This window comes from Priapulus caudatus, unplaced genomic scaffold (genome assembly GCF_000485595.1).
Source record: "Priapulus caudatus unplaced genomic scaffold, Priapulus_caudatus-5.0.1 Scaffold943, whole genome shotgun sequence".
NCBI lineage: Eukaryota > Metazoa > Priapulida > Priapulimorpha > Priapulimorphida > Priapulidae > Priapulus > Priapulus caudatus.
The window spans coordinates 81,331-93,464 of NW_014578004.1; the positions used below are offsets into that span (position 1 = coordinate 81,331).

Genomic DNA, 12,134 nt, shown 5'->3' on the forward strand with positions numbered 1-12,134 from the left:
GCTCTGACCATAATGTTGTTTTAGTGCGTCCTTTATCCGGTTTAAGCCGATACTACCCGATACATGGGCGGATATCCGCTACAGTACGCAGTTGTTTCCGGAATAGCGCATAGATACTAACCCAAGGGGATTGCTAACTCACGGTTTGGCCGCCGCTTGGAAACGCTTAGTGTTCGTGACCGGTGGCGCGACCGAGGCTGATACGGCGGCTAGGCGAACTATAATAAATGGTTGCATCTAAGTGCTTAAGTACACGGGTAGCCGGTACGGGGAGATTACGGTACGCATATATTTGCAAATATATTGACTAATCCTGCGTCAATAAACTCAATATTCACAGAGAGTATAGCTAAGACATGTGTCTATAAGGTATCTAGAGATTTTAGAAATTTAATCATTTGATAATTCACTTCTGCGCACGTCATATAGAATTTTATATTTGCTATATTGACTAATCGTGCGTCAATAAACTCACTATTCACAGAGAGTATTCAAGCCGGTAAGGGAGATCATTTGCATAATATATTCTAGATACATATATTATAGATATTATATAGATTTTATAGATTATAGATTATAGATTAGATTATATTATATATAGATTATAGATATTATAGATATTATACATATATTATAGATATTATAGACACATGTCTTAGCTATACTCTCTGTGAATATTGAGTTTATTGACGCATGATTAGTCAATATATTAGCAAATATATGCGTACCGTAATCTCCCCTATACGCTTGAATATAGACAGCTCCCTAAGCACACTGATCTCTATAATAAAATCTTTATTATTATTAAAGTTATTATAGTGATCAGTGGCTAAGCATCATAAGTTGCATCATAGGAGGAGTATATGTTGGAGAGAATTCGATTCAGAAGAATTAATTAAGAATGGAAGATATAAGTTGGAAAGGTGGAAAGAACTGCTGTGTGCCGGTTTCGCGCGAAATATCTGACGAGTGCGAAATATCTGAGATAGCCCTGCCCCGCCCCGCCCCGACCCGACCAATGACAGCTCGTCTTGTGTTACGATAAGTTGTGCACACTAAATACCAAGTTCTGCCGTTAGGCAGGGTAGCGAAGGAGCAGTGTAGGGAGAGGGAGGAGGATGGAGAAGGAAGTTTAGAGTAGTACTAGTAGGTGGAGTAGGAGAAAGGCTAGTGAAGAATGAGGAAGAGGGGTAGATGGTGGGAAAGAAGGAGGGGAGAAGCTGTGTGGACAAGGAGGAGGGGGAGAAGCTGGTGAAGAAGGAGGAGGGGTGGAAAAAGAGGAGTGGGAGAAGCTGGTGGAGAAGGAGGAGGAAGGGGAGAAGCTGGTAGAGAAGGAGGAGGGGGAGAAGCTGGTAGAGGAGGAGAAGGAGGAGGAGGAGGAGAAGGAGGAAGGGGAGAAGGAGGGGGAGAATGAGGAAGGGGAGAAGGGAGGTGGTGGAGAAAGAGGGGAGAAGCTGGTGGAGAAGGAGGAGGGGGAGAAAGCAGAATGTGTGGAGGAGGAGGGGGAGAAGCTGGTGGAGAAGGAGGAGGGGGAGAAGGGAGAAGCTGGTGGAGAAGGAGGAGGGTAGAAGGGAGAAGCTGGTGGAGAAGGAGGAGGGGGAGAAGCTGGTGGAGAAGGAGGAGGGGAGAAGCTGGTGGAGAAGGAGGAGGGGGAGAAGGAGGAGGGAAGAACGAGGAAGGGGAGAAGGAGGGGGAGAATGAGGAAGGGGAGAAGGGAGAAGATGGTAGAGAAGGAGGAGGGGGAGAAGGGAGAAGGTGGTGGAGAAGGAGGAGGGTTCCTTCTCTACCAGCTTCTCCCCTCCTCCTTCTCCACCAGCTTCTCCCCTCCTCCTCCTCCTCCACCAGCTTCTCCCTTCTCCCACTCCTCCTTCTCCACCAGCTTCTCCCCCTCCTCCTTCTCCACTAGCTTCTCCCCTCCTCCTTTCTACCAGCTTCTCCCTTTTCCCCCTCCTCCACCAGCTTCTCCCTTCTCCCCCTCCTCCTCCACCAGCTTCTCAAGAGTTATTCATGTTGTTTGTGCACGCAGCACAGGGCGGGCGGGCGTGCGGTGTACTTGTGTGTTGCAGATGAGCATTTGACCGCGCATTTACAGGTGATTATAGGCGAAATAGAGTAGGCCTAGAGAAACATTAAGACTTTGGTACATTTCGTGTTTATTTACCATTAATTTTTTTTATTGAGACGTTCCAAAGGCCTGTGATCCAAAGGTTCTGCTCCGATGCTATTGCTAATGTTGTCAAGCTCCTGCAAAGAGAATATTATTATTACTAATACTATATTACAGCATATACAGTATAAAATACTATAAATACTATATGCAGTATACTAGCCGAGAGTAGTATATAAGTATATGAGTATATGATTATGAGTATAGACTAATAGAGTAGACTAGTATACTGACACTGTATACAATATACTATAGCTGCCTAAGCATGATACCACTTCCGAAACTTTAGATATTAGATGTATTATTTTAACTATGTCAGTAACTAGTATAAAGACAAGCATGTCATCAGCGAAATACACATTAATTTATATAAATCAGAAATACTTGATATTATAATTCAATGAAATACAAAAATAAATGATACATCATTCTGTCGCAATCTTGTGATCATTTAACCAATGTTTTGACTTTCCGAAACATCCAAAATGCTATATGCTGCATTACGCGACTGTAGTTCACTAATCTGCCGGTAGTGCAGTCTCGGTCGCGCCAGCCGTTGTCACTTCGCCGGGATATGCGGCGAGTTAGCAATCCCTTTGGGTTAGTATCATGAAATAGCGGCATGAGCAAGTTCATGAAATGTTATGAGCAGTAATGTTTTTATTTCTTGTTATCTAAGTAAAACAGGTAAGTTGTTACGTCAGGTTCTTTCGTAATATAGTGCATGTCACTCGATTTACTATGGACATTGGACTATGGAGGTGGCTTAAGTTAACAACGATACTGCCTGATCATCAATGTTTTTGCCAGAGGCGAGGGCCCAGTGGGATAGCCTATCGGCCAATGACGTTTAAATATCACAGATGGCGCCCGCGCCCGCAAAGCATGAATGGGATGGAACAGGGCTCGGCAACGATGCGGCGCTCATAGCATAATATGCATGCGGCACGCAGGGTGATAGGATAAGGGTACTCAACGTATTAAATCTCGCAAACGAGTTGAGTTACATTGTTCTAGAAAATCTAGAGGCACTATTACGACACATGTCCTTAGGCTATAATCTGCGAAATGTTTCAGTTTGTTGAAGCACGACTAGTGCTAAATATAATACTGAATATAATGCGAACCCACGTATCGCGCATAAGGCCGCCTATTGCTGTGCAGCGGCTTATACGCACGGCTATCGAGGTGATAGAAAGGGATACTAAACGCTTATATATCTGGCAAAACGAGCCGAGTTGACTGCATTTCTAGAAATCCGATAAGGAATATAGACACCATGTTCGTTAGCTATAATCTCCTGTTAAATTTTATCAGGTTTGTTGAAGTACGAGTAGCCTAGTCTAATTAATTACTATATATAATGCGAACGGTATCGGCATAGGCGCGGGCTATATGCCCGGCTATGGTCGAATAGGAAAGGATCTTGATACTATTATCCCTCATATCTTGCAACGGAGTTGAGTTACATTTCGTGGCAAATCCCATAAGCGCTATCTCCTAAGACACACACTGTTCGCACCTTAGCTATAATGTCTGTGAATTTATCACGTTTGTTGACGACAGCAGCGATTAGCTCTAATATAATTTAATCGCTAAATATATGCGAACGCGTATCGCGCATAGCGCGCCTTATTGCGATGCACCGGCTATACGCACGGCTTGCGGTGATAGCAAATATGATACTAACTATTATATGTTCACAAAGGACGTTTGAGCTTACATTTCTGATATCATAAGGACTAAGCACAAATGGTCTTCAGGCTATAATGTCTGTTAAATGTTATCCAGTTTGTTGAAAGCCAGCGATTGTCTAATTAATTACCAAATATAATGCGAACGGTGTATCGCGCATAGGCGCGCCTATTGCGGTGCACGCGCTATACGCACGGCTTTTGGGTGCATAGAAAAGGATTAACAAGCTATTATATCTTCCAAAGGCAGTTGAGTTACATTGGTCTAGAATCTAGAGGAATATTAGGACATGTCTAGCTATAACTTACTCTAAATTTTAAGTTTGTTGAAGCAGCGAGTAACGTCTAATTAATTCACTAAATATATCGGAACGGTATCGCGCTATAGGCGTCTATTGCGTGCCAGCCGGCTATACGCCACCGCTATGGGTGATAGAAAGGATACTAAACTATTTATATCTTCCAAAGGGAGTTGAGTTACTATGCTCTAGAAATCTAGAGCGAATATAGCACACACTGTCTTAGGCTTATAGACCTCATGTACAATTTTAAGTTTGTTTGAACGCACGACTAGATCTAATTTAATTGACTAAATATATTTGCGGTCTCGAGTAGGGAGGTGTCTGCCTTTCCATACATGTATATGGTTCATTTCGGTTTTTTGTTTGGAGTAACTCTGTGCTTATATTTAGCTGTAACTGCATGATGGTCGCTGATACTTGGGACAGTTTGGACTGCCTCGAGTAGGTCTGGAGAAGAGGTGAAAACAAGGTCAAGGATATTTTTCCCACATGTTGGTTCTTCAACCATCTGCGTTAGGTATAGGTCACTTACAGTGGAAAGTAGGGCTTCGTTAAGTTCCATGATGTATTGTGGTGCATCTTTAATTGTCAGAGTCCCAATCGATACTTGGCATGTTGAAATCACCAATAATTAGTAGTTCTGCTAATTTAGTTGTCAGTCTTTTGGAGTGATGTCTGGATTTTTAGGAGGTTTTCCAAATTGGCTGTAGGCGGTCTATAGCACTGGCAGACAACTATGCATAACGTTGGATTTCCTTTTGAAGTAAGTTTGACTGCTTGGAGTTCACATTCGATTCTGACATCCTCCAATGGTATCCTACAATCTCGGTGATGTTTATAGTCCTTCATTGTATGCGACGAAACCTCCTCCTCCATTGGCATAGCTCTGTCCGTTCTTAGTGTCGTGTATGGTGGTGGGAAGATCTCAGCGTTGGTAAATGAACCATCTAGAACTAGTACTAGTAGTAGTATTTGGTTTAATTTTTGTTTCAGTAATTCCTTAGCCTAGGCTTACTCTTAGCCTTACTTTAACCATAGATGCTTTAACTTAGGCTAGTTATAGTAGTAGTACTGTACTAGTAGTAGTATAGTGCTAGTACTCTTGGAGTCTTGCAGTTAGAGCTACCCCATATGTTATAGAGTAAAGTTGTAGCATTGTGTAATTGATCTATCGCAGTATCAATTTATTGTGTATCGATCTATCGCAGTATTGATTCATCATTTATCGATTTATTGTATTAATCGTGACCTACTGTATATCGATTTCGAACTGTGTTTGGTATTGGAGTGTGAACAGTTATCACCATTGTGAACATGATAAAACACAGTCGCCGTATACGGTATCGGACCCTGCAACACCCACATTTCGTTTTCCTGTAAAACCTCAACTTTACAGGACCGAATGTCCTGTCAAAATAAAATGTTTTGACGACTCCTGGCACACAGTTTTCACATAGTGGTCATTATCAATTGAAAATGACTTCAGAATGATTAAATAAAAAACATGTTTAAAAGTAGTAATTCAACCACAATACTATAGGCTGGACTGTGTTTGAATTTTCATAAATTTACCGGAATGACTCTTAAGTTGGATACCCATCATTGATTTCAGGTATTTGGGAAACAGTGGAGAGTCGATTTTGTGCAAGTTTATGAAGGCAGACTATAGGAAAAATGAGACTAACGTTACCACTCCAGAAGCAACATATTGGTAATGCCTTTAAGCGACTTTGGAAATACCAGAGTGCTCTAAAAGTGCAAGAGGCAAAGGTAATTAAGCAATCAAGAGCTCATAATAGAGAAGAGTATGACATGTTTTAATAGCGGTTTGCATAGTGTTTAACTTGTAAATATTCTATCAATATGTGAATAAATATATTCAAACTTTACCTTGTTTTCGTCAATGATTCTCCCTTAATCATATGACACCACCAATTTACCAGAAAATCGTATGTGTTCTTCAAAAAAGTTCTTTGAATACGGCACGGTTTCACACAGTTTTCCCAACAATTCGCATCTGAGCGGCGCATGTTGACATGCGGCGGCAGCACCAGGTTGTAACTACGGGACGCTGGGGGCTGTTGGGGATATTAGGTAAGCACAGTAACAGCACTTGTTTCGCTTCCTTATCATCAGGAACACGATGGCAACACAGCTCAAATCAGCTGCTATAGCTCGCCGTGAGCACACATTGATATTTCTAGCACGCTGAAAACGCTACATGCTGAATACAATTCGATGCCTAATATCCCCAACAGCCCCCGGCATTCCGTCATAGACAATAGAACACTAATCCGATAATAAACTTGCGCCGAATAGATGCAAACATTTGGGAAAACTGTGTGAAACCGTGTCGTATTCAAAGAACTTTTTTGAAGAACACATACAATTTTCAGGTAAATTGGTGGTGTCATATGATTAAGGGAGAATCGTAGATGAAAACAAGGTAAAATTTGAATATATTTATTCACTTATTGATAGAATATTTACAAGTTGAAGACTATGCAAAACGCTGTTAAAACGGTGTCATACTCTACACTATCATGAGCTCTTGAAGCAATGCATGTATGTTTACGAATTGAGATGGTTATCTCAGTTTTATTTGCCGAGTAGGCATTACTGTGTGATAGGAGTGGTATGCTAGCTGTTAGTGTTACCAAGAGGCTTCAATGAGTTGTTCTAATAGAAAAAAATCTCAATTGTGATTTCAGGTACCAAAACCATGGGTGAGCATGGAGATTGTAGATCCAATTTTAAAACCAAAAACGAGGTATGAACCATTTAAATCACCTGATCCACGATTATGTCCAAAAGTAAATGGAAAAGAGCATCCAAAATGGAATGACAAAGTTGCTTACCGTTTCACACCATCGACCAAGCTGATTGAGGGTAAATATTCCTCTTTACATTATGTAACGATGTATGCCACCAATGATTATGCTTATACACTGTCGGAGCTACCGCTGGCATTTGCCACCTTAACTGAACAAAATAACTTTGGTGGCTCAAGTCTTGGATCAACCTTTAAAACATTCAGAGGGAGCCCTGCACTTTGTTAAATTTGGGTTTAAAAACTAAAAATTCATGTCAATTGTGAACCTTATATATTGTAATGCTAATTTGATAATAAAACTTTTTTTTTAAATCCTACAAGATAGAATTCATAATTGCTATTCATGCTGTTATTATACAGATATGTTGTCACATAGAATTGCAATTCTTGTGAAATCTGCTTTGAAATGTATTTTATTGATGTTTTGTGTCATGCACCTGTTAGTGGGTTGTTCTGCTTTCTTCATCATGCATCTATTCATGATTCTATTTGTTGTAACTGTTTGCAGGGGAAAAACAAGCAGCATTACTCTGCAAGAGCCAGGTGTTCTATAATCTACCAGAACAGCTGCAGCAGTTGACTGGAGTGGCTAAGATTAAAGACCAGGATTTACTAGTAGAGAATTATATCCTGCAAGCGTGTAGGTGGGATCCCATGTATGAAAGGTTGCCAAAATTATATGACAGAGAGCGCCCGAATCGTGTGTTTAGAAGGCAGTATGGAATCACCGATAGGCGAAAGAGGTAATTAGGGTACAATTAGTATATGACCGATGAAACTGCATTCTAAAATTGTCCCCATGCAAATATTTAGTAACAACGTTTCCATACTTGTATGTCAATTATTTTACATTTAAAAGGTTTTCACGTGTGATTTTGTTTCATTTCTGAAAGCTTAAATAGTATTCGACAGCTAACTGTGTGCTGTCACACAGTTAGATAAGATGTAACAATAACAGCTGAATGTTTTTAATGTGAATTTTGTTTCAGGGTGTACTCTGTGTGCCAAGTTGACCTTTCATTAACCTTTATCGTTTTGTAGTCATGTCATCATTCACAATCTGGCACGACTTGCGAGTACTCTGGCTGGCCAATACCCCGAGTTTCTACAGCAAAGACAACACATCTACAACTCATACTTCAGCTGTCCTATGGAAAACAGTTAGTCATACTCTGCTATTACTTGTTTACCTTTCCTTGTACCAACGCTTCTGTGCTAGTTAACATTTGTGTGAAAGCAGACCGCATATGATTTTTTTTTCAAATCCATAAACAAGGAAAATGTAAAGGAAAAATGAATGTCCTCATATAATACTTAAATTTTACCTCCGTTGATGTTAATGTTGACTGTTCTCTTTACATGGTTTATGTAGAAGTTCAAGGGATATTAGGCTGAATATATTACTAAATAACATGTGCTGCTGTTATAATGGGTCTGGCACCTGTTATTTTCTACATTATAGATATAATTTCAAATGTTATTGTTAGTTTTTATATTGTAAATTTTCTCATGCTGTATTTTGTCGTGGATAACCATACAATCGTTCGTGATATCTTTTTCATTGTAGTGGGAGACCTCATATTGATAAATGGAACCGTGCACATTCATATTACCAGCAAAAAATGCCTGCCAGCTTTTGCAACTGATGCTGAGGTCACGGCAAGTGAAAACCATCACCTAGCGGACATCTTTCCCCTTAAGCAGACTATTGATCTTTCAAAGGAAAACATTTATACTGCTGAAGAACAAATAGGTAATCACTAATCCATTATATAGGTCAATCAGTAAGGAAACTGTTCATGTGTAGCACGACTGGCACTCTTGTATTAGACCGGCAGCAAAAGACATCATGGGTACATTTTAACTAATTCTGCTTCTCTGAACTTGTTCTAGAAGCTAATATTAAATTATACGACATTTTTAGCTGATGTGGCAGAATAATAGTCACATTCGTACAAGTAAGAGTAGTGGTAGAAATGGTGGCAGTGGAGGCGGCATCGTTGGCATCATTTTTGTTGTAATGGTAGACGTGCTTGTAATAGAGGCAGTGGTGGCAGCAGCAGCAGCAGCAGCAGCAGCAGTAACCACAGTAGTAGGCACAATATAGATGTTAGCAGATCATCAATAGTAACTGGTAGATGAGTGTAAGTACTGTGCACTAGTGATGTTGCTTGACATTTATAATTTACAGGAACCAGAAACAGACATTTCTTACAGTCTTAATGGCAATTTCTTAATGGCATTGTCTTCAATATTATGTTTGGCGTCATCACTGTTTCAAGTCAAGGAAAATGCACTCTTTGTAGGAACACTGAAACTTTTAAGGAATTTTAACATAAACTCTTTCGATATCAGTAGAATCTATGCATTTTCCACTGTTTAATTTCTCACGGGCAGGTTTAGCTGGAAGGACTGACTCCCACCCGCATACCCTTCTCACAAGAAACCCACATTACACTTACATAGACAGCCAACTGAATTCAAAGGCAATGATGCACTGCATGGCTCACTGTATAATTGAAGCTCATAGAATGTATGGGGTACGTATGAGATATGGATTGTCTTTAAATCACTGTTTTGGTTACAGGATGTAATGTATATATTGCGTATTGTTCGTATATAGGCTGTTTTACACGTATGTGCTTTTCCGGACTGCGTACTAGTCAGTAGTTTAGGAAAATCTGTTTGTAGTTTAAATCTGTTGCATGTATAACACAGGCAGATGTCAAGCAGCTTCCTCAACCAATCACGGTGCAGCATATTGGCGTGAACCACACCGGTCAGGTGTTCTACTTCACAGCGTTCCAGTTGAATACACTGGACTTCAGTAGCCATGATGGTGTAAAGAACTTCACATGGTAAGCTAATCCTGTGGGCTGCGATCCAATCGAACAGCCGCAGGAGTAGTAGTTTAATTAGTACATCATGAGAGTCACTTTGTGCATATTGCTGTTGTTGATCATCAAAAGTCAATGGTTGCCCTGTAATGTCTTCTACATGTTCTAGTATTAAATGACACAAGTTCTGTATAAGAATGACTGTCCCTTCGTGCCAAGTTGCATTTTGCCATTGCATTTCCATTTTGTTTACCAATGTCTAACCTGTTCTAAGTTGGCAATACTTTTTGACAGTGGTTTATAATGATTGTGCATTCTTCCAGGTTTGATGGTGGCAACGAGTTGTTCTCAGACATCACCAAAGATGGAAATGTTGTTGGCTATAACCCAGAAGTATTCAAAAAAGTTCTTGCTTTCTATCTAAATGGTCTATAGAAGATCTGGGAATATCTGTGTATGATAGTCAACAGCCAAACTCCTACTTGTTTCATGCTTTAGTTCGAAGTGGTGTCGAAGGTATATATATACGTCATGTTTATTGACGTCTCACGCAACTTCACACTTACAAATAATGTCATCGATCAAGCTGTGGCTACATGTTACATGGACAGGCTGTGTAGTAGGTTGAGGTTGTGATGAAGCAGGTAATTCATACAGATTTGCCTGACCACCTAGTAGATCAACACCATTTTTTAGATGATCCTGTAACTATATATATATATATAATACACGATTATATTAAAACTGAAAATCTGATATTAAAAAGAACTTCTTCTCGTCTCGTTATCCGTGACATTGCGGGACGATATGTAATAAGGCTTATGATTGTGCAACGTGGTGTATTACAACAGAAACCTTGCTAATACTTGGAAATTGCAAAAACTAATTTGTATCAGAATAGCTTGTAGATGCTTTTAATAGAAATGTATATATGGCTTTTAGTTATTACAAACTATGAACAGTTACGCATAGTACGACCCGTTCCTCAACGTAGACGGGGTATCCAAAACATCTAGAGCTGCATGAACTCCCTCCACGTATGATTCGCCACACAAACAAAAACTTGCGACAGTCTAAGAAATCGATTGCGGCATCGGCCGGCATGTAGTGCAGCCCAGTGTTTTTATGACCGCATAACAATAAGTTTTTATATCGCAGGGGTTATCGTGGGGAGTGAGGGCACGACCAGTGACACCTGACACGCACGTAATCAAAGCTGTTAACTGAATTCGTCACTTTTCTGAACGTAGGAAGTGGGCTATTTTTATTTGGTTAGATATCTAGAAGCAATTTAAACTGTATATTCTAGTAAAGATTCTAGGCACTTGTAACTTTGCGGATGTGCGGCAGCATTGATCTATGCATGGGTGTACCGTGGACTGGGGAGGAGAAAAACGAAAGTAAAACCTTGCACAGAAGCTCCCGGCATTCCTAGAGATTCCAGTACAAGTTTTTTTTAACATATTCAAAGTAACTAAAAACTCTCTATGAAGTTCTGAACTTGCTCAGTCGATGTAAAAAGAAAGTTGAAAAATGAAAAGAAATGAAGTAAAAAAAAAGAAACTTGAAAATAACCATACCATCATTACCATGATTATAATTCTTGATTTGTGATCGAATGTAATTTGTTGACGATTTCTTAACACTGATAGTCTGATACTGGTGCTGAGTGCTGAATGCTGATGAATGATATTAGAGTCAGTGCATCAAAATTATGAAAATTTTAACAAAATTATGCTATGAAAAAGTAGCTCTGGCCAAGCCTAAAATAGCTCCCCTAAAAAAAATTACGAGAACTCTTTTTTTCATACAAAATTAAATCAAAAAAGAGCGAGCTCGTAAAAAAAGAGTAATTTTTAGGCTGGCCTGTCGGTTGACAAAACCTGCGTTCCTGCAAGGAGGGCCATTGTAGGTCTAGCTGCGGTCATTTGTGTAACACTTAGTTTGCTGGTAATTTCCCGTTACAAAGCGCGCTGCTCGTCTCTGCACTTTCTCCAGGGAGGAGATATCCTTCTGTGTGTGTGGATCCCAGACACTACTTGCATACTCGAGGCTTGGCCTCACATATGCTTTGTATGCCATCTCTTTGACAGGTTCTGGGCATCCTACAAGGTTCCTGCGGATGAAATTTAGGGCCCGGGTTGCTTTTCCTTTCGACCGGCTGATGTGGGTAGACCAAGAAAGGTCATCAGTGTGCTCCATGCCAAGGTAGAGTTGATGTTCCTCTTTTTGAGCTTGGTTTCCATGATGGTATAGGTCTGCTTTATTGGGGTTTGTTTCCTTGATATTGTGAGGCTGGTG

At 40.2% G+C, this 12,134-nt stretch overlaps 1 protein-coding gene across 4 annotated transcripts in view; it reads left to right on the top strand.

Annotated features, from left to right (window-relative positions):
* LOC106814552 (39S ribosomal protein L37, mitochondrial-like) overlaps positions 1–10,774 on the top strand; it is a 12,646-nt gene extending 1,872 nt beyond the window's left edge. The window contains exons 1-10 of one of the 4 annotated variants that reach the window (XM_014818872.1): positions 2,781–2,854; positions 5,776–5,933; positions 6,875–7,052; positions 7,505–7,739; positions 8,038–8,156; positions 8,564–8,749; positions 9,394–9,536; positions 9,715–9,854; positions 10,157–10,304; positions 10,364–10,774. In XM_014818872.1, coding sequence (XP_014674358.1) covers positions 5,838–5,933; positions 6,875–7,052; positions 7,505–7,739; positions 8,038–8,156; positions 8,564–8,749; positions 9,394–9,536; positions 9,715–9,854; positions 10,157–10,268 — 1,209 coding nt within the window. In that variant the 5' untranslated portion in view covers positions 2,781–2,854; positions 5,776–5,837 and the 3' untranslated portion in view covers positions 10,269–10,304; positions 10,364–10,774. Of the gene's footprint in view, positions 1–2,780; positions 2,855–4,498; positions 4,681–5,775; positions 5,934–6,874; positions 7,053–7,504; positions 7,740–8,037; positions 8,157–8,563; positions 8,750–9,393; positions 9,537–9,714; positions 9,855–10,156 lie in introns of those variants that run through there. The other 3 variants (XM_014818871.1, XM_014818875.1, XM_014818874.1) reach the window with 3 other exon arrangements.
* Positions 10,775–12,134: the final 1,360 nt, after the last annotated feature.